General features: G+C 37.6%; 1 protein-coding gene across 1 annotated transcript; it reads left to right on the top strand.

The window, feature by feature from the left end:
• The first annotated feature begins 489 nt into the window (after positions 1–489).
• SSX2IP (SSX family member 2 interacting protein) lies at positions 490–22216 on the top strand. The gene is made up of 14 exons (XM_027683147.1): positions 490–779; positions 8179–8312; positions 8961–9127; positions 9386–9586; positions 11217–11327; positions 12531–12666; positions 14237–14312; positions 14390–14561; positions 15247–15397; positions 16584–16720; positions 17151–17318; positions 18673–18784; positions 20748–20868; positions 21054–22216. Exons 2-14 carry the CDS (start codon positions 8270–8272, stop codon positions 21196–21198), a joined length of 1740 nt encoding a protein of 579 aa, XP_027538948.1. The 5' UTR covers positions 490–779; positions 8179–8269; the 3' UTR covers positions 21199–22216.
• The last annotated feature ends 3209 nt before the right edge of the window (positions 22217–25425 follow it).

The raw sequence follows: 25425 nt of genomic DNA, 5'->3' as shown, positions 1-25425 counted from the left end.
CCCTGCGGGCACTTCCCGCAGCCAAACCAGCGGTGCCCTCGCTCATCCTCCCGCACCGGCGCTGCGGGAGCCGCGCCCGCGACGCCGCCCCGCCCTCGGGGCCGCCAACAGGTGCCCGAGGCGTTGCCCTGCCCGGGCCGAGCTTGAGTCGCCCCGGCGGGCGCGGCGCAGGTGCCGTCCAAGGTCTCCCGGCAACCGCCCGGCCAATGGCGGCGGGGCGGCGCGGGGCGGGGCGGTGCTTTAACCCCGCGGGGCCCGGCCAAGGGCCGTACTGGCCGCGGGGCTCGCTCGGGAGGGGTATCTTGCTCGTCCCTGCAGCCGCAGCAGGTGGTGGGTGCGCGGGCTCCTCCTCCCCGGCAGCGGCGGCGCGGGAGGAGCGTCCGGCGGGGCCGGTTCCGCCCCACGCGCGGCGGTAACGGCTCTCGGCGGCCGCGGGGGGGGGCGCGGGGGAGGCGGCGGCCGGTGGGGCAGCGGCTGGGGCGCCGCGGGACGGGCGCTTAGGGACCGGCGCTGCGCTGGGCAATCCCGCCCACGGGCTCGGCGTGCCCGCGGTCTGGGCTCGCCCCGGGCCGGGGGAGGGCCCCGTACGGGGGCAGCAAGGTCTGGCCGCGACGGTGCAGTGGGTCTTGACATGTGCTCCCTCCTATCAGGCTCCGGCTGACCCGCAGGGACGAGGGAGAGTTGCGGTTCGACTGGGCTTTGCCGGCTGCTACCCCTCCGCGCTCAAAGGCCCGGCGTTTTGTTATCTCTGTGAAGCTACAAGCGGCAGATGCTCGGAGGTGGGAGCCGTAAAGCTTTCTACTGAGGCAGGGAATTTGTGGCGGCTCGGGTTGAGGTGGTGGTTCACGTGATGTAAGAGGACAGGTTCCGTGAATGACCTGGGCATTTTTTAAAATTTTGTTTAAAATTTTATTTACTTGCAGCAAAGCTCAACTCAGTTTGAAGATCAAATCGTAATGCGAGAGCAGTTTGTAGTGTTACTGCATGCCCTGTTTATGTAGAATGCTCTGCTGCTTTGCTGTGCTGTCAGTGAAACAGTTATGCAGGGCTCCATAGGCTGCCAAAGTATGATAGGACTTTCAGGGCAATGACTTAAAATAGGAAGCATTCGAAGTAAAATGTGAATGTATTAGATAAATTTTAATAGTGAACCTAGAAAGGAGATTTAGAGAGACGATTTGATACAATTAATGGAGATTTCACATTGTAAGGGTTTAGTGGGAAAGATGTTATTTTGGGGATATTTCTTGATGAGGGAAGGGGAGCAGAAAGCTGTGGTACTATCAGTTATAATTTGGACTGGAGAAAGCATAGGAGAGGGTAATACCAGGCTCATTGGGTTCAATATCTTGTTTCTGAAGCTGGCAGCAGATGCTAAAAGATGGTAAGTATAGGCTGGTTGTAGAGTAATGCTTTTATCTATGTATCCTCCCAGTATACTGCAGTCTGGAGCTGAAGGATTTCTGAGCAGAGGTTGTAGCTGGCTTTTTAAATGTAATAGCTGCTGATGGATGTTTTTCAAAGAATTAGAAGCAGTTTATATATTTAATATTCACAGCACCTTATGGTGATGTAAGTCCATAGTTTAACTATGTTTTATATGGAAAAATGTCCTTATTTTCCAGCTTTTGCAGTGGATGTCTCATATCACTTTTTATAACTGCTGTGTTAAAAGAAGCAATGAATATATGTTGGTCCTGTTTCTCTAACTGTTTCCTCTTCTACCTGAAAAGTCATAGCTTATTAGTTTCCTGGATGAAAGCACTGGTTGACCTTGGTGCACTGTATTCAGGTCCATTCTGCCTTTTTTTACAGGGAAGGTTGTACCTGTGTGATATGTTAGGCTAGAGAAGCTTAGTGTTCCTACAGAGGCATAATGATGATCTCCTGTCCTCTGGTCCCGTGTACTGTTAACGTCTGTGAGCTGTTATTTCCAGAGGACTAATCACAGTGACCCTGGGATCTCTTCCCACATGATAATGCCTAATTAGAGGCTGTTGGTTTAAGTACATAGCAGAGTTGTCTTTTTCATTGTTTAGTTTGCATGTATGAACAAGGAATTTCAGCTGCTGATTTTTATCATACATTTATTTAGTATGAGAACAACCTTCTGCAGTTCGTCATTCAGTCTGGGTGTTTAATTTTGTGAATAGCTCTGTACAGTGCATGAATACACCACCTGTTCATCCCCTTTTTAAATTTACTGAACAACAGAGATGCCTGCACAGACCACTTTGGGATTCTAATTTTTGTGTCTTTGGGACTTTCATACACTCTTCTCATCCTTCTTTACCTTATTCCTACATTTTGCACTTCCTCATTTATAAACAGTCATTAATAAATCCTCTGGCATCTTAGTTTAAGAGCCTTTGGAGGGAACATTGTGAAAAGGTTCTTGAACATCCAATTATGCTGTCTTGCCCCGGTGCGTTGGATTATTCCTTCTTCCAGAGCACCGTGGCAGACTCATTAGTGTACCTTCCTTCCACAGAAGGAATGCTGACATTTCACCAGTCCTGTTTGTTTGCAGTTGCCAAGTTTGTTCTGTGACACGTTTTGATTAACAGAAACCTAGAATTTGCATGAGAATTATTCTCTTAATTCCCTGGTAATCTTTAGAGAAATTAGTTACAGTTACCTTCTTGCATTCCATGCCCGATTTAACTTGCAGTTTATATGCTACTGAAATTTGCGAGTTTCATAATTTCTGATGTCTGGAATACTAGTTCTGGCTCTGCCCAGTAAATATCTCACCAACTTTTGGAACTAGTAAGGTGGTGGTTTGTTTTGTTCTGGTATTTTGTTTGGTTGGTTTTTTCTTTCTCTTTCCTTTAAAAAGTTGTCTGCTTTGCAGAGACAGATGAGCTGTAGAGTTTGGCTTTAGTTGATGAGGAGGACATGCAGAAGATGGTTTCTGAGGTTTCCCTCTTGTCTGTGACATGGAGAGATTTGGTAACAGAATGTTCTGCTCCAGCTATGTGTAGTGAGTGGCTTGTAAATACAAAGAGAGAAATACAATTTTGAAGCTTAACAATAGAACTATTGTTTAATGATAGGAAAATGCTAATGTGAAATCCATCGTGTTACTTCAAAATAGGGTAGGAATTTGAGAGCCAGATGAAACATTTCCATATGTTTCAATTTTTTTAGTGATTAAATTACCAGAATTTCAGTCACCCGTGTATGTAAAATGTGGAGTTGAATCTTGAGGTAGTAGATCAGATTATATTCCTTGTAACCTGAGTGTTTGAGGCAAAGACCATGACAGAATAGTCACTGAACACGGAATTTTATTAGATATGAGAGTATATTCTTGTGTCGTTATATGGATTGAGAAGATTGACTATTTATTTTCATTAAACCCTTGATTTTTTTTTTTTAAGTTGTTCGTTTGGTTTTCTTTGGGATGCATTTTTTTTTTTAAGTAAAATAAAATGGGGAATTGTAGTTGGGATTTTCCAAGTATGATGCATTCAGAGACTTAATACCCACAGCCTGGATGGTTTGACTTGCTTTTTCACATTACTTTGGACAATACTGGAAAGTTTAGCTGGAAATCTGACATTACTTGAAGTTCCCATATAGTGTGGATAAGCGGAGGCATTCCCTCACACTCATTTTGAAGCTAATACAAAATTGTGGCAATTTAATCATTATTCTAAGTGTGGGAGGAAAAATCTGGGGTCTGCTTTGATTGCAAGACCCATCATTAAAATTACAAGATTAAATAAAAGTCGCTAAAAGAGATTTTTAGAGTAAGAAATTCTTTTAACTATACAAATATCACTGAATAAGATATACATATTAGTGCTAATTATAAACTGTTATTAAAAATTCTGTAGAGAGAAAATGAATGTCAAAACTCAAGAGAGGAAATGCAGGGACTTTCATGGCAATTACATGAATTAAAACAAGTATATGTCATTATGTTACCGGGATATATTTGTAAACCTACAATGTCTTGACTGGAGTGTACATTAAATTTACCTAGACTTTTGTGTCTTTGTGCCTATCCAGATAAAAGCCATCTGTGTGACATCTGCGGATTACTAGACAAATATAAAAGCTTTAAACAGCTTCACAGCTCCTTTTGGGTATTATTTTAGTGGAAAAAAGTCACATTGGCCTTTAAGGAAATGCTAAGTATGCGCCCCCACAATTTTGCAAGTTGAAACATATGCATGTCACAAGTTGTAGTAGTGTTTGAAACATACAGAGAAGGAATGTTTGGCAATTTCTGGTTGATGCTGACTTCAAACTTTTTTTCTAAGACATTGCACCTCTCCAGAGGTTCCTTTCCATATCCTTTCTACCTTGGGGGGGTAAAAGTTTTCTGGATTACCAGATACTGCATTTCCAACTTGTATCACACCCTGTCTAGGTTAGAGATGACCAGATGGTGCAATCTGATCACAGTGCAGCACTGTGACAAGCGATTCTCTGCTGATTGTCTGAATGAGTTTTACAGACCCTGTTACGACTACTCTTTTTCAAGTTTAAGGATGATATTTAGAAATTTTAATTATGCTGCACTGTATTAAGTTTATAATTCTATTTCTTGCTGCTCGTGATTTTTAAAGTTTTGATATGGCCTGAACTCAGGCTTACTTAATGAGATTTCTGTCTTGAATCTTGACATGTTTATTGTCAGTCCCTCCCTTGTCTCCCAAAACACAAAACAGTAATTAAGAAGAGCTGCTTTCAGCTCTTTGGGCTTGTGATATGTACTGTTTTTAAACTTTACTCTAAACTTGTTATTGAAAAGAAAGATGTACTTATTAGTGAGTTATCTAGGAGTTTCTGGAAATATTTCTGTAGATTTTTGTCCAAAAATTCCCCAGATGCCTTTCAAAAAAGTTCTGGTATTTTATTACCGTGACAGCATTTTTATATTTTTTTTAAGTTCTTTGGGGTTTTTTGTACTTTACTTGTTCCAAAAAACACTTGAGTGCCTTGGTTTGATTACTACTTCTTCAGTATTAATCAAGCTCTCTGATTTTAGTGGGGTGTGTGTTGGGGGCTTTTTTGTTTGATATTTAGACTTCTTTTTGCGGTGAGATGGTTCTGCTGTTATGTTTATGCATTTGAAATTGGATTCCAGAGGCTCATTTTTGTACAATCCATCCATGTCTTGTCCTCTCCAGGAATTTCTAGCTTGGAAGAGGAAGTGATGCTGCCACAGTTGGCAAAATTACATCTAGAAAGCACTGGATTGTTACAAGTTTATGGGCAAGTCATCGAACCTGCTAGAAAAGTAGCTGTAATAAATCCCTGTGTACAGGCAGTGGGCACAGAAGGCAAATCATTAAGTGGTTACAGCAGTATTAGCTGCTTAGTGGTTTTCTCTCCCACTTACAATCAGTCGGATTTTTTACACTAGTATGAGATGCTGGGAAACAGCAAAATTAGATTTTTGCTTGCTATTGCATTTTTTTTTCTAACCAGGATTGAAGGGGGAAACAAAGACAGACAAAAAACCTTTTGCTGCTTTGTTTGGTTAAAGCCTTTTCTGTTGGCTAGGATAGCCTAGGAAGGTCCCTAAAGTACTTTTCAATATTACATGTTGTTTTATAATTCTTCCATAATTACGTGAAATATTGCTCCAGAATTATCCATTTTCATCCTCTATATGAATATGTTCCCTGGTGTATTAAGAGAGCATCATAGTGTACAAAAGGCCCCTTCTGAATACATTGTATCTAAATTAGTTTCACATTCACTCTGTCTTCATCAGGAATGCTCATCTTCAGCTCTTGCATACTTCAGTGAGGCTATATTGTGACATTTTGCTCCAGAGAAAATGCCTATAGTGGGAAGGAAATGTATCTGATGGGTATTAATCACTAGAGAGCTTTGGAGGTCATTCCTGAGGTGCTGTACTGGCAGTAGAAGCCATGTGGAGCTGAGGAGATGATAGTACGAAACTAAAGGCTTGTAGCATTCTCTTTTGCAGCTGACACAGCATTGTCTTGTTCTGTACATCTGAATTTAATTTGAAATACAGTATGTAAAGATAAATCAAGTACAAAATGCTGACTACTCCTTGAAATTATTACTTCTTTAAAGCTACTGCACTTGTCTGATGACACATAATAATTTGAGATACTTTGGGGTAGTGTTCTAGCAGTTGAAGGAAGTTTTTGAGTTTCGTGCCTTTCAAATCTTGAAACTACTGAGGGTGGCTTTTAGTCTGATGTATTAGCAGTGTGGAGTGGACTGCAGGTTGTCTTCTCAAGGCAAAAGGCTCTAGAGCTTTCAAGGTTGAGAGAAGAATATAGTTTCATTATCTGGACTTTGTTGTACTTCTGATGTACTCTTGCTTTGTCTTCGCTAGACACCCCTCTGAGCTTGGGTTTGTGTGTTAATTTTCTGTGTTGTTAACAGTATCTCACTAGAGAGTAGTTTTGCTAAATCATCTGCACTGAATGAATCTGCATGTGAGTCGCAGGGCTCAAATTTAGAGCATCATTGCATTTGCACACCTGGACTAGTCCTGTTTCTACTTCCAGTCAAACATTGTTTGCGGGGATAGATGCTGTGTCGGAATAGTATTGTCAGTGTAGGGAGACCTGTGGGTTGATAATACTGTACGTTCAGGCAACATAGGTGACAAAATCTCATAATGGATGCATCAGAAATGTGAGTAGTATTTTTGTGGACTTTCCAACCTCCTTAATGGAATTTATGTATCTTAAGGTTCTTAACAACCTTTTGAAATATCTTATTAGAATGCAGGATTGCGATGTCAGTAGTGAGAACATACTTGTACCTTAATTTGCTGCCTTTTTCCCTTATGTTCACACATTTATTTGATGGATACAACAGAAATGAAATTAACATGTAAGAAGTGTGTCCTCTTAATACTCTCAATTCCATTTTTAAAAGCATAGTTATTTAGTTCATTTCTGGACATCTTGGTTTTACAGAGAAAAAAATGGAAAAATATGCATAAATTTATATGGGCAGAGAGAAAGCAGAAAAAACATTTGCTAAACAAGAACAGCAACTAGATTGTTGTATTGACTGTTTTCTTGCTGCTTCATGTACTTTCAGATATGAAAACTTTCAGGAACTACTAAATTACAACACATGTGAGGAATAGCTGCCTTTTTTCCACATAAATTTATGAACCTGGAGAAATACTCATCCAGCTGGATACTTTTTTTAGGGGTGTTTTTGTTTGTTTTTTTTAGTGCTGAGCATTCTATTACATGACTGTAATAGAATTGGAACATTAGCAGGGGGTTAGGGGAGAACATCCCTTTGCTCTACAAGTCTACACAGTCCATGTAAAAAAAGACTTGAAACTTTGTTCTAAAGTGTTGATTTAAAAAAGGAGTCTTCTTTCCTGTTAGGTGGAAAGTTTGCTTCCCTGAAGTATCCTTGTTTCCATAACAGCTGATGGGTTGTGCTGTCCAAATCTTAAGCATCCAAGCTGGATTTAAAGTTTCCAGCAGTGAGATAATTAATGCTATTATGTGTCTTCTTACTGTGTGGTGGAGGTAGGGTGAGGGGACAATCAGTTTGTTCTTTCTTACGAGTGGGTGGCTTTCCTTTGGTTTCTGGAGGGACATTACTGTACTGAGTGGCTGTGCCAACAGGGTAAGGCTTCTCCTGCTTGTTTTCTTCAACAATTTTGGAATTTCTGCAAAGAAGCAAGCAACTTGCCAGGGAAAGGCAATATAACTAAAAGTTAATTTAAATGGTTAAATATTTATTAGAAGTTTCTTTGCCCTCTGCTAAATATCTTCTCTTGAGCCTTTATAACACTTCTCTTTAAGTAATAATCTCACTTGGACTTATCCCACAGAGACTTATATTAAAACTTCATATAAGTTTACTTTAATAAAATTGCTTCCTGGTTATATGACAGGAAAATACTTAATATTTGTCTTGCTGTGTTTTCTCTGATGTACATCAACAGAAACAACTGAGTTATCTATAGGGTGAGTAATTACTTTCATGTGTTTACAAGACAGTTACGTTTGAGGCTAAATATTGATAGATGCTTAATTTTTACAGTGTAATGTTTGCTGTGCTTACTGAGTTCCAAATGCTGTGTAAAGATGTAGAAAAATTTTACATGGTTCAAGTTCAACAGTCGCTCTTCTGTGCCTGCTTTAATCTTCTAGTTGTATTAGCTGCTTTTGTTAATCTAAAATGCTCTTGCTATTTTAGGAGATGCCTACGTAACACACGTTGCCAGCAATTGTACAAAATACTTCACCACTGAACCAGTTGCTCAGGTACCCTGCCTGTCTTTGTTGCTATGGGAGATTGGAAGACTATTACTGTGCCAGTGCTGTCATCAGGTAATATTTTGAATTTAGTGGATTTGCTAATTTTACCTGTGATGTTATAACTGCTAAAGAGAAAGAGATTGGAGTTTTGTGCATGACATCCTTGACTAGTTAAACAGAAAGTTAAATAATATGTGGTACAAACAGTGCTCTGTCTTGGATTGAGTCCTTACAGAAATGGTACTGTAAAATGCTATCCTTTCATATATATGGAAAGGTTTTAAAACTTTTTAGTCATATTTTATTTTTTTTTGACACCTATCAGCATATCTCATGTTTGTAGAGGTTTCTTTACTTGTTCTGTATTCTTTTGCCTCATTCATTGCTTACAAGTTTGTTAATCTGTGTAGGAAAAAGTAATTTTAAAAATTGTGTTGTAGCAAGTCAAGAAGAAAGAAAGTTTGGTCAACTTTTTCTTGGGGGATAAGTAAAACTTGAATGATACAATACCTTAATGTTATTGAGTCTTTAAATCTTCAGTGGAAGCTTATCCTTTATTTTTTGTGAATTGTTTAATATATGTCATTCTAGATGAAATTCTGAGCTCTAGAATTGTAAATTTCTGTAAATAATAACTTGAGTAGATAGGAATTTGATTTTTTCCGTGTGATGTATCTTAAACTATTAGCCCTGATTTGTTTCTTAATGTTCAACTTTTAGATAGCAAAACTATATTTCAATATACCTCAGAAAGAAAGAGATCTCCTACAAGCATGAACTCACAAGTGCTACGCTTGCCACTGCCTTCATCCAAAAACATGCACAGCTTTTTCAGTGCCTTCTGCACAGAAGAGAATATTGAACAGAGTATATCCTATATTGATAGGGTAAGCCAGATCTTTTTGTTTATGGGATGTTGTGTGCAGGTGACATTAAATCAATTGCAGTAAAAAAGATTGGCTGGATTAAGAAGGCTTCTTCCTCAGTGTTCAGAAGCTGAAGTTGGTAAGTTGGTGGGGAGTAGGATTTGGTTTTTTCCCCTTAATACAGGATTTCACTTGATACTGTTTCTGTCTTTTGGAGAACTGTGGGACTTTGATCCAATTATTGATCTCTTTCCACCCACCCCCCTTGTCTTTTGCCAGGAATTGACAACATTGGGCTTTCCTTCTATTTATGCGGAGTCCAAAGGAAAAGAGTTGAATTTAATAACTATCATAAATTGTATGAATGAATTGCTTACACTCCAGCACAAGAACCTTCGAGCTCAGGAAGAAGTAGAAATGCAACATCTGAAACTCGGAAGTGATATGGATCACTTACAGAACTGCTATGCTAAATTAAAGGTAGAAAGCAAGATCATTCAACCAATATTGTGCAGTTCTGTATATTCTTAACAGCAAGTGCTTTTTTGGGTTTTTTTTCCTCCTGAGTACTAATCTGTGGTTGTATTTTCATGTGCATTTGGGGGTTTTTTGAAGTCTTTTTTCCAGTTGAAAATGCCCTAAAGTTAATGAAATATGAGCCAATGAGAGAACTGAAAGCTTATTTAGAATTATGGCCTCTTTAATCAAGGAAGAGGGAAGACTGTTCAGATTGGAAGTGTTAATGCATGCTGTGGGTGGAAATGTTAAACACTTCAGTTCATGTGATTTAGTACTGTTTAAAAGGGCATGCCCAGCTCTAAAAGAAAAATTCCCAATATAACTGTAACAAGTAAAAGCATAAGGGAACACATCTAGGGCATTATAGTTTTTATCAGGTTTTCTATATAATTTTTTTCCATGTGTTTTTGTTTTGGATTCCTTGGATATCCAACTACAAAATCTCTTTATAAGAATTGCTCAGAAGCTGTTGTCAAAGTAGAAGTTACTAAGTTTCCTTTTATCACAGGATAAACACATGTACAAGGCCAGTCACTGTGGCGTAGCTGATATATTGGAAGTTCACAGACTGTGCTACTTCATGGGTACTTGTATGTGCAGTTACACTAGAAGAGACTTGTCTTTCTTTTAATTCTACCAAGAAAATAAAATATAAAAAACCTAAAAATATTTCAGTCCAGGATTCAGTGCTTTTTAGGCTTGCTTTTCACTTGGACTGGCCAGCACTATCTCCTTGAGAAATGCTGCTGTAGATTCTCAAAATCATGGTAGTCCTGAATTTTGATTTGACATTAAAAGTCATGTGTAACTGCACTCATTTTTATACAAACACTATATCATGTTAATTTCCAGAACACTCCAGTTCCTTTCCCTACATGGATAACTTTAAGGTGAAAGGGGCAAACTTATTAGGACTACATCAATCCCAGGGCATTTAATTTGGCTGTCAGCTTGTAAGGTTTCTCATGTAAATTCTTTCAAGTACCATACAGCAATCCTCTTGACTTGCACTATTGTGTTACCTGTATCTAATTGTGGTTTGCTTAGAAGTTCTTGTTGCTTAAATATATCTACACATTTGTCCCTCACTGCACAGATGAAGGAAAAGAGCTTGTGTGTAGTGTTTAGATGTCATTCAAGCTGCCAATTTCAAGTGTGAGTCTCATATTTGTGGACAAAATTTTCTAAAATGCTAGTTTTGCATCATCTGTTATGAGATCGTCTGTCTAGCCTTCTCTATATATATGAAATGTCCCATATGCTTTGTTATGGTCACAGTCTGCGTATCTCTGTCAATTGTACTCTTGTACCCTTGATTATTTAACAGAAATGTTCCAGTAAAATTGTAGTCCCAAATTCATACAGGTTGCTTACTACCCACCTCACTCTCACAGTATGGACATGCCTACAGAATCCCGACTTAATGAAAAGGTCATAACTACCTAAGATAATATCTGTTAAATACCAAGCCATATCTTAAGTGAGGTGGTTTGGCAGCTTGGTTTGCATGGTTTGATTGGTTTGGTTGGTTAGGTTTTTTAACTCTTACTGTTAATTCTTATTGATACTGAACTATCAACACTTCTTCTAGGAACAGTTGGAATTATCTAAAAGGGAAATAGTTGGGCTTCAGGAAAGAGACAGACAACTGCAAAGCAAGAACAGAAATTTGCACCAGTTACTTAAAAATGAAAAGGACGAAGTGAGTGATTTTGTGCATTATCACAAGTCATTATGTAGATATTGAAGAATGGTTTTTTGCGCGGAGTCTTGTAATTGCTCATTTTGAATTTTTTTTTTTTTTGTTGGTAAGTTGTCTTTCAAGACAACTGGCATGTTGCATATGGTTAAATAGGTTCTATAAGGGGTACATCCAAGTTACAAGAATAGTAGAGAGTACTGCAGAAATGCAGATGTGCAGTTTTCTGAGGCTTTCTGTACTTTTAAGTACATTTCTGAGAATGTTTGGAAATATCAAAAAGTAGGAGGTGCAACAGGATTCAGTCACTTACTTAAACATTTGTGTATAGAGGCTTTTTTTTTTTTAGTTAGAGGAGAGCGAAAGACCATAAAGAAGGGAGGTGGGGGGGAAATCCAGCTCAAAGGCACAGTCTCATTAAACTTAAATGTCTTGAAAGAATCAAGATCAGAAAACACTTGAACAACCACGGCACTGCTTAGTTTGGTATTTGTTTCCAGTGTGCTCTTTCCCTAGTACTGTACTTCACATGGCTCCTAAGTTTCTGTGAATGTTCTTTGTGTCCATAAACATATTCATACAGTTGGGAATCACAGCACTATATGTATATAGTAAACATCCTACAGTTACAACTTACAAACATGCAGCACATTCAATATTTTAAGGTTAAATCTGAAAATTAGAAGAGAACCAAACCAACACACATATTGATAGTACATGTCAAAAATGTGCTTTATGATTTTTTAACATTCTTTTAGACCAAATGGAATAGAGTAATTTCCAGCACCCTCCTGTATCAGGAAGAGGAGTTTATTTTTTTTACTGTAAACCTAACAAGCCTGCTTTAGAATTAGAGTAAACCTAGATCCTGATCATGAATTACTGAAAGCAAAGATATGTCTTTCTCTGCTCTGTTAAATAAAGGTGTTAAAGAAGGTTATGCGAGTTGTTGGAACATAAATTCAGCTGTACTTCAGAGGAGCTATAGTATTAAAATCTATTGCTTATGATGTACGTTTCTGCTGAAAAGAGACTATCTCTCCTGAGGTCAGAATTCATGGGTTGGGAGAGTTCTGATTCCTTTTGTCACTTTTACCTGAAATACAGTTTAATAGAAGCATTGTTTTGCATATATTTTGCATGCAAGAAACTTGTGTTTGTAGTATATAGTTGAAGAAACATACTTTTTTGTGGGATTGCCTTTAGGTTCAGAAGTTACAGAACATAATTTCAAGTAGAGCTACACAGTACAATCATGATATGAAGAGGAAAGAGAGAGAATATAACAAATTAAAGGACCGCTTACGTCAATTAGTCATGAACAAAAAGGACAAAAAGATAGGTAAGTAGCTCTTTGAATTTTACTGCAGCAAAATAGCATAATCTGTATCTTAAACAGAAGCAAATTTAAGCATTTTTATCTTTAAAGACAGTGTGTCCCTCCTCTCTTAGATTTTTATTTAGATATTAGAATGTTAAAAAACCCATGTAATATTTCATGTTAGCTGACTGTGTAAGACTATTCTATATTGTGTTCCATAAGATTATTTACCAAGCACAAAACAAATGCTGATCTTTACAAAATGAGGTTTTCTTACTAAGGAAAATTTTTATTTGCAGTCAATTCCTAAGCTAGAGCCATCTCTCCTCTTTCTTGCTACTGCTGCCATCACAAGATTTGGATAGTGTCATAAACGCTGTATTACGCCCAGCAGTTGCCATCAGGAAGGCACACTACATGAGCTTTTCCCCCTTGAGATACTGCACTCTGCTTGGTTAACACAAGCAATGAGAAATTATAGAGAAGAAGTAACACAAGACAGATGCACCATCTAGTGCTATGTGAAATGAGGACAAATCAGCTCTCCTCTATCATAAGAGTACTCATATGTTGTATTGCCCAAAAATTGTGGTCAAGACATTCATCAGTGCTGTTTACCATGAATGGGTTTTACTGTTAGGTATTTAAAAAAACCTGTACCTTTTGGTCTGTATATCTGCCTTAGAGTATTTATATAATTTATCTCCAATGAAAGGGAAGTCCTGCTCTTCTCCACCTGTCACCTCCACATTGCTCAGTTATTTGCCAGCAGTAGTGCATGTTGTATTTTAGTAAGCTGGTTTAGTTCACTAAACCAAGAAGAAAACTATTCATGTTATTGCCAAGATGGTTTTCTGCTCATTTAATTTTCTGAAAGTGCTTGTGAATAAGGCAAAACAAGTTACGACATAGTAGCAGGAACACCTATTTTGGCTGCAGAAAGTCTTTAGGTATCTGTTCAGTAAGCTCTAGAAGCCTCACCCTGAGGTCAGCAACTTACATGTTCTTGATTCCAGTTGGCTAGTACTAGTTCAAGTGTCAGTGACGTCAAAATAACAGGGTTTGAAAACTAGTTACTGTTTGCTTGATAGCCAACTAGAATTAAGCTTGGAGCTCTAATCTGTAGTCATATGTTGGATTTGGGTTTTTGTTGTTGCTGTGCGGGTTTTTTTATTTTATTCAATGTGGACAGAAGTTTCTTTGTTTTGAGGAACACCTTGTGAAACATTGGGAAGTTGCTTTCCCTAAAGAGGAGATAAAACGCGTTATTGCCAGAAGAGATGGTAGAGTTTATATATTGATATGAAGGTTGAAATAGAGATGAAGGTGTCATTAAGAAATGCCTAAAAAAGATGAGACAGGATGAGAATACATCCCTCTGAGGTTCCAAAAACAAACCCTGTTTTCTTTCTTTGACTATCTTATTTTTTGCTTTAAGCAGGGCAATGTGGTTTCGTACGGGTCTGAAGATTGAGGGGGATATTTGGGTAATGTGGTCTCTTTGCAATAACTACATGTAAATGCAATGTCATCTGAATATTTATGTATTTGCATGTTGTTTCACATTTTGAAATATCCTTTTCATTTGTAGCTATGGAAGTTCTAAATTATGTTGGTAGAGCTGATGGGAAGAGAGGTGCATGGAGGACTGATAAGACAGAAGCCAGGTAGTTGTCTTAGAACAACATTAATTGAGGCATATATTATGGCAGTTATGTTGTTACTGTAAGATTATTTCTTGTAGAAATGAAGAAGAAATGTACAAAGTTCTGTTAAGTGATTATGAACAACGCCAAAAACAGCTTTTAGTGGAAAATGCTGAGCTGAAGAAAGTTCTTCAGCAAATGAAGAAAGAGATTATTTCACTTCTCCCACCACAGAAACAGAAACCTAAGGAAAGGTCTGAAGATGGGCTGGTAAGTATTCTTTGGTTAAAACTGAATCTCCATAGTAGTTTGGTACAGTGCTGAAGTAATTTGACACTTATTTAAAAAAAAAGTAAACTTCTTATGAGACTTGCAGTGGATTGCACGTCATGTGCTTTGTTTGAAATCCATCCATGTTTAAGTGTTCTGCTGTCTGTGAACAATACCCAGTGTATTCTTGCCAGTCAGTCAATGAAAAGCTTAAGACATTCTTTGAATTAATTTTAAATGCAGTGACTATGAGTATGTAATTCTGTGTAGCAATGCATATTGGATTTTTATGAGTATGTAATTCTGTGTAGCAATGCATATTGGATTTTTTTGTTTGTTTGTTTGTTTCCAGATTTTAAGTATTTCTTTACACAGGATATTTTTATGGAATGGTATACTGCCCATTCATTATTTATCAGAGGTTTTTTATTAATTTTTTAATTCCCTGCTAGAAGTCGCAGTTGTGTTTTGATGTCAGAGTGAAGTGGGTCACTTCTGTCTCTTCAGCATTATGCTGTCAGGGAACTGAACTCCTTGAGAGTCAAATTTCCCTGGATGGAAAATTCTTTCCTGTATATAAGGGTTTTCCTTCTCTTCAATAAATTAAATCTGTGCACATATTTAAATAAACACACATATTTGGAGTGGCAAAGTGGTTTGCAGCTTTTTATTGCTACTTCTAAAGGTGCTGTCAGACCTGGAGGAAGATATTGGAGAGTTAAATAAAGAGAATATGTGGGAATTATCTTGTGAAACTGTGCGAGAGCAGCTTACCAACAGCATTAGAAAACAATGGAGAATGTTGAAAAATCACGTTGAAAAACTGGATAACCAAGGTGATGTTTAACTGTATTACATATATACATTAAAAATAAGTAATGCAGATATGGCAGTTTGAAGTAATTGGATGCAAAATATGTAATTCCCTCTCAAGAGTCTTGTCTTGCCACACCCATATCTCTGAGACCTGTTGTGGCGTTGTAAAACAAACTGGCTGATGGTATGGTGCTGGACTCTCCTCATTTCCAGCTGTTAAACAGCATTAAGACAGCTAAAAATATATAAAATTCTTTCCTAGTATTATTTTCCCATGCAAGCAAATGCAGCCACTACCATAGGGATGTTTGCAGTCAGGAGTAAGACTGAGAAGGTCATGCATGCAATTGGAAATAAAAGAGCAGATGGTCTTTGAGAATATGTTTATACCCTGGAAAGGATTTTAAGAATACTTGCAATACTTTATTTGGTGTAACTAACTGAAAAATAAGCATCAGGAAAAATGCTTCAAATATTTGCTCTTTTCTTGAAGTCCTCTTTTAGGTTTTTTTGGTTTATAGGGATGACCATAGTCTAGTCCTCTACAATTCAATTAATGTTCAAATACTGGCATCAGGGGATCGAAACTTGGCTCATTAGTCATTGTGATTTAGCTATGCATTAAATAAAATAAAACAAAACAGGATGTAATTATACAAAATACAATTCATTCCTGTAATTCATTCCCTTACTGAAATGAAAACATTCATCCCAGTTTGTTAGCTCCATTTCTCCTTCCCAGGACTTGAAGGAAAATGCTTTCTTTTTATATCTGTGATAAATATAGTTACTGTCATACTTTTATGAACACACAAGCCCTTCAAAAACAAGCTCAGAAGAATAGGCTAACAGCATGTGAATGGAAAAATGTCTTCAGTTCTCTTGATTTTTTTTTTTTTTCTTCTTCTATATGACTGCTGAAACAAGTGAGGATTTTGTGTAACACTCATTGCAATGCAGATGCATGGTGTACCTTGAGGAATGTGAAACAGCTATGTTTTCATTGCTGGTTTTTTTCTGAAATGGATTTGGTGGATGTATAGCACCAGTTTGGGATCTCATGTCTCCGATGGAAATGCTTTTGAATACATTTCATATCTGTCTTTCAGGATGAAACAAGTAGTCTAAAACCTTTTGCTCTTGCTAGGAGTCTCTAACGTGGGAGATGTTTTAATTTGTTTTTAAGAAGCTTTTCTTCCCCCTTAGTGTCACGTGGACATTCAGGAGCCTGGAATGAAAAAGATGTCATTTCAAGAGAAGACCATGAGCTAGAAACTGAAAAGCTAGAGTTAGAGATTCAGCAATGTAAAGAAATGATCAAAACTCAGCAACAGCTCTTGCAGGTAGTAGGCTTTATTTTTTCTTATTTTTCTCAGTTGGATCTGAGGTTTTTTTTATTTAACATGCCACTTTTCTTACCTCTGAGCCTTTCTCTGCTCTTTGATAATGCTCTTGAAATAAAATGTCTTAATTGTTGGTCCAAGTATAGGTGTGCTATTGGGTTGGTTAATAACTTAATGAATTTTTAATCCCGATAGGAATCATTTCAGACGCTAAACAAAGGGCAGGAAGGCTGATGAGGTCAGCTGCCTGCAAAAGGGACATTTTGCTTGCTATCTGAAATTTGCCCCTGTCATCCACCAACTTGATATCTGCATTGTTTCCATATTGAACTTCAACCATTTTTCTGATAAAACTGAATCTGTGGAAATACTGCATCTCTTAAGTCACTCCCAAATTAATGTTTTGTCTTTTGTTGCTTTAAATCTGCAGCAACAGCTTACATGTGATGATGACACCACTCTGTTACTACAAGACTGCTACTTGTTGGAAGAAAGAGAACGTCTTCAGGAAGAATGGAGACTATTTCGAGAACAAAAAAAGAATTTTGAGAAGGAACGAAGAAGTTTTACAGAAGCTGCTATTAGATTAGGACTTGAGGTATTAGAAAAGGGAGCTCCTATGGAAGATGAATTACAAATAAGTGGTCTTATACATGCTAAAGGGCAGCCATCCAACCATATCTGTTTGCTGGCATCTACAGAAAAAGACATTTCCATACTGTATGGAACATATCTTTGATCATTCTAGGAGATCATTCTGTTGGCAATTCAAAAAGCAAGGCTTTTGTGTGTATTGGAAAATACAGTTGCTGCACTGGAACAGAATCATTTTTTCAGCTTTTGAAATATCTAAGTATTCCAAAATTGGTAATTTATTAACTAAATCGTTTAGATACTGCTTAAATTTGGCTTCCTACAAAAGTAAGGCCTATGCAAATTTCAGTCACATAGTGTGCTGCAGAACATGGCCATGCTCATAAATAGCATCTCTTGTGGTCACTGTTGGAGGCAGAACACTGAGCTAGATGGACAACCTGTCTGGCTCACAATACAAAATACTTCAGATTTTATTTAAGATACTGAGACAGCAGTAGTTCACATGATGACAAATTTAATTTCATTTGCATTTTAATGAGTGTGAATTTCGTGTTGCACCTTGAATTCAGCTTTAAAAGTTATGAGTGATAATAAATCATAAATATTTGTCCAGAAATGTTTAGGACTACATTGCAGCATAAGTGTAACTGCCCATGCTTCAGCTTGTTGATATGCTGAAGTAACAAGAGAAGCAATGCTGTAATCTTTGTAGGTGTTTGTAAAAGTTTGCAGTGGAGTTCAGCTTCCTCTGTTTTTCTACTGACATAGGTGCATCCTGTTTCACTGATGGTTTTTGGAGATGAAATAGCTTGTTGCTTGCTTCCAGAGCCATTGGATCTTTTGGAGGATGTCATTTAGGCATTATTTTCCTTTTCTGTGCTCAGAGGGATTGGAAAATTGAACAACCCCTTTCTTTTTGCCCCAGTTTTGGACAGAAGTAATCGGTGCTCTTTTCAATGTAATTTTTCTGTTTAGAAGGTTCAAGCAGTAATCCTTTCTGGCAGCTGCCCTGGATGAGGGCTACCTCCAAAAGGTAGTGCTACACTGAGGGGGAAGGGGAGCATAGGAGGCACAGATAGGAGAGGGTATCACTGGAGTGGAGAGCGGGAAAGTGAAAGGATTAGTTAGATCCCTGTGAAACAAACCACAGGGCTTGGCTTGTAAATAAGTGCCTCCATAGTTAATCCTTGTTGGACTTCAAAGTTTGCTCACGTGACAATAACTCTGTGTTAAACTGTAGGCTCTCCTTAGTTATGTGAACATGTTACAACTTGTGATTTCTTAAATAGAATAGTGTCAGTTTAATGCGGACTAAGCTTGTTCCTGTGGTCTTAAGCTGTTGTTTCTTTTCCTAGAGAAAGGCATTTGAAGAAGATAGAGGAACGTGGCTGAAGCAACAGTTCTTAAGTATGACTGCTGATTGCAAGCACTCTGAAAATGTGACAACTCCAAGTGCCTTCTTAAGAAGCAAGTATTTGGTTCAAATTATGTTCTTGTACAGTGTTTCTTTTTCTTCCTTTCAAATGGAAGACACAAATATGGGCAAAACCATTAAAAAAACCAAAATGTCTCAAGACAAATTTTACCGTGTGTCTGTGTGCCTCTACATGTTGGATAACCAATGGTTCAAAATTTCATTTTAAAAAGGAAATCATAACTCCCTGGTAATTACTTACATGATGAATTTTTATTTGTGAAACAATCTGATGAATGGCAAATACATGACGGCAGAGCTGTCAGGAACAGGAACTTTGAGAATTACTAAATTAAGTTAAATGTGAGCATGTTATTTGCCAGGGCAGTTGAAGAAATCATGAGCTATAGAGATGTGTATAGATTAGAAACAAACAAGTTTTGGAAACAAGAACATTATGTGGAGATGGTAGCTTTAATATTTTGAGATGAGGTGATATTAAATGTGTACACATATATATTCAGTAAAAAAGAATCCTTTAAAAAAAAGAAACTATGAAAAGAGCATAGTGATAACGAAAATAAGTTTGAGCAATAAATAATTGAGGTTTTAGATTCAAATTTCATAAATTTCTTTTGAAAATATGGCTATATGACACATAGTTTTGAATATTGTTTTTATTGGAAGTATTTGCTTCCTTTTTTCTACAACTGGATTTTTTTTTCAAGTTAGTAAATTTATTTCCCACTCCCTCATGCACGTGCAGTGTTTGGTCTTCACCACTGAGAATTCATTCATTACTTACATTCTTTCTAAGGGATGGGGGGGCATGAGGCAAATACTAAAGGGACAGGGAAGGGAAAATAACAATCTCTCTTCAATAGATTCTTGTTGTGGCAGCCAAAATGTAAAGATAAATGTGCGGACCACCTGTCAAGTAAATATAGCTTGAATTTGTATTCCTGTTAGATAAAGTAGCCTACGTCATGTGTTCTGGCTTCTCTCTGTTTCTCCTCTGTGCAATTCCTGTAGTGCTTCTGTAAGTGTGAAATGAAATTATCTTCTGCAGGAGGAACAAAGTTGAGATTGTTTGGCTGTTGCTCATGGAGAATGACTTGATTTAGTGATCTGAGAGCAACTTGAGATCTGTTTAACAGTCATTGTACACTAAAGCTTTTGATTTGTAATTGCCGTTTTCTGAATTCTAGTGTTTCAGGATGTATTTAATGTCATATTTTCTCTTCTAAATGGCATTCTTCCATCTTGTATATCGTAATCCTAAGCTACTGGATAATAGTAATGAAAATAATACATCTGCCATACAGAGAATCATGCGCCATATGCATGTTACTCCACAGCTTATCATTAGAGTTCTTTTAATGTTCAATTTTTCTTTTTCACAGCACTTGTCCAAAAGCTTTTGCTTCTGTAGTGCTGTAATAAATATTGTAGAATATGGAATCATTCTGTTTTTTCCACTTGATATGAAAGCTTTGAAATCTGAATGTGAGAGAAGTTAGCAGGGATTGATCTGCCAAGTTTGCCAGGACTTTCCTTTGACTTGACTGATAGTTCAGTTCATATAAATGCTAAGGCATCTGACTTAATGCTTTTTAATTTTGTTTCCTATACTCTGACAAGTTTACTGCTTTTCATGTTGGTGTTAATTACTATCTGTGCATGCTGGAGAAGTCTTTACTTAAGGAGTAAAAAAGCTTTATCAATTGTAAAGTGAGAAACCACGTTTGAGTAACTTCATATGACTACTTGCAGTGGTGGCTGTATATGCAAATGGTGTGTTTTCAAATTTAGAATCCTAATTTTAACGTAACTTCATTCAATAGCATTACTTACAAAATTTTAGCACAGATCTGTAGCAGTAAGTTTTATCATTATGAACATGCCTTAAGATGTTTACTGCGTCTTTTTTTTTAAAGCAGAAGACCGTGAAAATTTGAAGTACTTTCTGTTTTCCAGTTGCACTGTAGTTTAACTGATGTAATTTGTATCTCTCAGGTTCTGACCAAGACAATTGGTTAGTGAAATCTACATCTCAGCAAAGGAAACCTCCCTCTGTGTTGAATGGTCCTGTTTCAGCAGAACCTTGCCAGACATCTCAGTATATTACACATAACAGGTTTGTGAAATGGTGGTGCAGATAGTTTTATAGTGATGAACTCTATGTAGAGCACAGACTAAAAGCATAATCTAACCCTTACAGTTGGTATATAATAAAGGATATTAAACATAAAACTGGTACTCTGTTTCTATTCAAAGCATAATTTATTTGCATTGTAACATTTTTCTATTTTCCGCTTCCAGTGTTGAATCAAAAAAAATTGCTGGAGATAGCATGCCAAATCTGTGGGTGGAAAGTGATGACAAAGAAGAAACTGAAGAATGCACAAAGTCATGGGAAGACTCTGGAGTTGGCACTCTGCTCTGTAGAAACCTGCACATGGAATAACTGCCTTAGAATTCCTAGGGTTGCCTACTGGGTTTTTTGTTAGAGATTTGTTCATAAACTTATCGTTCTAAATGAAACAGAGTGCTGTGAGTTTGATCATTCTTCTAGAGGATTATGTGGTGATCTGAATTGTGGTGTGTGTGTATGTGCGTACACCTGGCTTTTATTTTTTAGACCATTTTTTGCCTCTTTTTCTTGCAACTCTTGAAAGAAAATAATTTAAAAATATATAAAAGCATTGATATTTTTCTAGTAACAGAAGCTCTGATTCTATGAATGAAGCAATGGTCTGAAACTTTGACTGTAATGAAATACTGGATCCTAATGTTACCTTTCATCACAGGCAGAGATAGCACTTTTAGAAATTGTTTAATTACTGGAAGCATTCATTTATGTTTTAAGTGTAACTGGCACTAGATCCTCTTTTGCCTCGACTTGAATGTACAGTATACTGTAGATTTTTAACAAAACAGGTTCTATATTTATTGTGTGATTTGAAAATACCTCTTTGATATTTCAATGACATAAAGCGCAAAATCTTTATATATTTGTAAATAGACCAAGTGGTTATGCTGAGAAACCATGAAATTAAACACGTGCGTACATAAATATTATTTTACATTGCATTTTGAATTGTTTTATAGTGATACTCAGTTTACAGATGCATTAGGACTTTCAATGGTTCAGTCAAGAACCAAAGTCTTTTGAATGTGAACAATAAATGTGTAATTCTATTCTAAAAAGCCCTGGTTCTATGTTTCGTGTGCACTAAAGCTATAAGCTATCATGGTTGTAGGGTTGTATACAACGTCTACCAATCTGGTGCTGGTTTTGTATTATGTTAATTTTTCCTTTTAATTGACTCCGGAATATTTTTTTTTTGTGTAGCCTTTGGGAAGTCTCTTGTTTATAATGTAATAAAAATAACCAAGTAGAGGTAAGATGTTTGAGTCTCCTTCACGTGACTGAATGCCTGTAATTTTCCTTGCCCAGTACAAATCCATCTTGCCTCTTGTTGGGTTTTTGTGTGTCTGTGATCACGTGTATAGCTCTAATCCTGGTGTAATTGGCCTTTTGGAAGATGTCTAAGAAAATTCTGTGTTTCTCAGGGTCATAGGCAGGCAATTAGCTCAAGCTTAGATTCCTTCACTGAAAATACATAGCTGCTCTGCCCATTTTCTTCAGAATTGGGTGTAATGTAGTGATTGGACTACATAGAAAAATAGCGGTGGAATAACATAGAGAAGAGAAGAAACTGGAGTTCTTCAAGAAGCTAAGACAGAAAGCAGCAGTTTCTCCTGCCTAGTTCAGTACATTGAGTTACTGCTTGAGATGAAGTAGTAGCCAATGTAAACTGCAGAGGATACTTGTGTGGTTTTCACATGGCACCCTTCAGGAAGCAGAAGTAGATATAATTATATTCTTGGTTGGCGTTCCGCTGCATGGGTAGTGGGGTTAGAAGGGCAAAACATCATATTTCTCTGTTTCTCCAGTTCTTCCCCAGTAAATGGGTGATCCCAGTCATGTCATTTGCTGCAGGTGTTTAGCAGGGTACGGTTACTGTTGGGTTTCCCATAACGTGTTGGGCAGTTCTTGCCTGAATTTTAGTTATGGAAGAATAAAAACATATTGAAAAATATATTTAAATAAGCAAAGTGAAAAATGTAATATACTAAGTGGGAGAACAGTATTATGCACGTAGAGGTATTTTCAAGGCAGGAGGTGACTGCAGGCCCGGAAGTCCATGGCTGAGGCAGGATCCAGATGCCACTAGGGGCTGCTGCTGCTTTAAGGTGAGCTTGGGGGTGCCTTACTGGGACACTTACATGCATTTGCTTTACTTGGGCCCTCTTTCTTCAGACTAGTTTTCTTCATAGAAGTAACTTTTAGGATAATAATGCCTTGAAGAGCAAAAGTTACCTATTTAATCTTTTGTTTGTGTCTATAGAGTGATTAGCAAATAATAAACATTTTGTAGTAATTCTTTGCTTTAGCATTCTGTAACCCATCTTGTGGAAATGTATTTAAATGCTTCCATGGGAAAAGCAACTGTGCTAGAAGGGTGTATGCAGTTGAGTCCTGAGCTGGCCTCAGGCCTGGAAGTTGGGGGTATAGATTCAGTCCTGTCCCTGTAAAGAAGTAAACCAGTTTTTGGATCACTCTATATACAGTGATTGGGAAGCTTTTAAATCTGAAGCTGCTGCTATTAGTGATGTGACCACCACAGATGGTGACACTGTAGTACTTCATGGTGTTGGAAACAACTGCAGGATCTTACTCAGACTGTTGAAGAACAGAAAGGGAGGCTTCTTGCAGGAATGTAGTACAGGTGTGTCACCTCACATGGTTGTATATTTGAGGTAATAGAACAAATGCCCTACCTAAGGAACAAGAAATAAAGGCTACCAGTGACTGATTACCATACAGCTATTGTTAGCTACCTATGCATGATATTGAAAAGATGAGTTGTTACCTTAAACTGTGGTGTTTCATTTCACAAGAATCTTTACATATAACGTTGCTGCTTTTTCAATCTGTGGTGGGAGTGCTTTTACCATAAATATTAGTCTGATTAGGTATGAGAACTTACTTTCCAGGATTATATTAGAACTGATAATTTTTTTTACCTCTCCTCCCTAATGGTTAAGGATGATACAACATAGCTTTTGCAATATAGACTGTATAGCAAGGAAACTAATACATGAAAATTTTTCTTAAGAGAACTTTTTCTCCCTACGAAACAACCCTCTTCCTAATTTGGAGAACTTCCTCCACCAGATTCTGCAGACTTGTAGCAGGACAAAAATATTCCTATGTGTATCAAAAAAAATCATATCCTAGTTTTTTTTTCAGGGCTTGTTCTGTGTACACTTCAACCAGGTCGAGGTAACTAATGTATTTAGATAATATCAATGCAAACATTATTCTTGAAAGGAAAATTGAAGTATATGCAGGGTAATGGCTTTGCTGTATATATGGAATTAGCAGCTTAGTTATTACTTGTGCAGTTGTTTTTTTTTTTTAATTTGCAGTTATCACAAAGCTTTTGTGTGTGAAGGCTTTTGCAAGACATCTTGTTTTTAGATTTTTCCCTTCCACTGCCCCCATCTGATTTGCAAGAGAAGTAGATGATAAGGTACTAAAGGTTGATGTAGTTGGATAGAAAAACTGATCTGAAAAGTGTTGAAATTAACAGGCGATTTTTTTATTGCTTTCAGACAATACATCTGATCTCTAATGTTCACTATGCCCTGCAAAGTTGCACTGTAATAAAAAAATAAAATTCCATGGTATATATTTTGTTGTATTTTTCATACTGACACAATGTTCATGTTCCCTTATTCAAGTTTGGAGTCAAGTGGAATGCCTAACAGGTAACTTTGTTTTTAAAGAAATGTTTAACAATAAAAAATTAATTACCACTGTATGAAAGCGCTTGCCCCTTTTGTAATGAAAAGCTTGTCACCTGTGGCATAAAACATGCTTGTTCCCTTGAACATTATGGATTGATAGTCGTGAAAAAGGAGACATTTCTTGCTAGTGTCTGCCCTTCACCCCTCAAATGTAGTCTTCTGCAGTGAGCTGGGTGGCAGCTCCTGAAATAGAGGTCGCACAACCCAAGGTGGATTTACATCCCACATGGAATCTGTTTGAAAAAGTCAAGACTTGTGGAACTGACAACCTGGGAACAGCAGTTGCCTAATGGGAGACTGTAGAAACTGCTAAAATAGAAAATAAACGTTCATTTCTGGTTGTTTAAGTGATGTTTGCTACAAAGCTTGCTCCTGTGGTTAACCTTAAAACCACCGGTAAGGTGGGAGCAGGAGTAAAGTGTCTCATTACCCAGTATGTCGTAGATATTGAGTTTGAATTGGATTCATGGGTTTTGTATGACTTAAAGCCCACAGTTTATTGTGTTGCCTGAATTTATTCACCCAGAAACATCCTCCAACTCAGAAGTCTGTGCATTTTTCTTGCCTTTTTTGTTGATCCAGATGCCACCCAGCTCACTTTGGGAGATTGTGTTACTTATTTGGGGGATTGACCAGACTTGTTCTTCCCTTTCTGTGATTAGCAATCTATTACCATACTCAAAAAGGCCAAGTGTGTTTTGTGCACCTCTGCTTGCCTCTGTGGCCCTGATGTTTCGAGAACAGAACACTCCTGTGAATGTGCTCCTGGGCTGTCACTGTAAATTGATGATGAAGCTGGCTGCCAGCCTACATC

Source organism: Neopelma chrysocephalum, unplaced genomic scaffold, assembly GCF_003984885.1.
Source record: "Neopelma chrysocephalum unplaced genomic scaffold, ASM398488v2 Primary Assembly neopelma1_64, whole genome shotgun sequence".
NCBI lineage: Eukaryota > Metazoa > Chordata > Aves > Passeriformes > Pipridae > Neopelma > Neopelma chrysocephalum.
This window is presented reverse-complemented; position numbering and strand designations above follow the sequence as displayed.

What these genes read in the sequence shown, in the direction of transcription:
- SSX2IP (XM_027683147.1), top strand. Translation starts at nt 8,270, where the DNA reads ATGGGAGATTGGAAGACTATTACTGTGCCAGTGCTGTCATCAG. An exon ending in AAAGGTCTGAAGATGGGCTG is followed by an intron (nt 14,562 to 15,246) that starts GTAAGTATTCTT and finishes CTACTTCTAAAG; the next exon opens with GTGCTGTCAGACCTGGAGGA. An exon ending in CAGTATATTACACATAACAG is followed by an intron (nt 20,869 to 21,053) that starts GTTTGTGAAATG and finishes TTCCGCTTCCAG; the next exon opens with TGTTGAATCAAAAAAAATTG.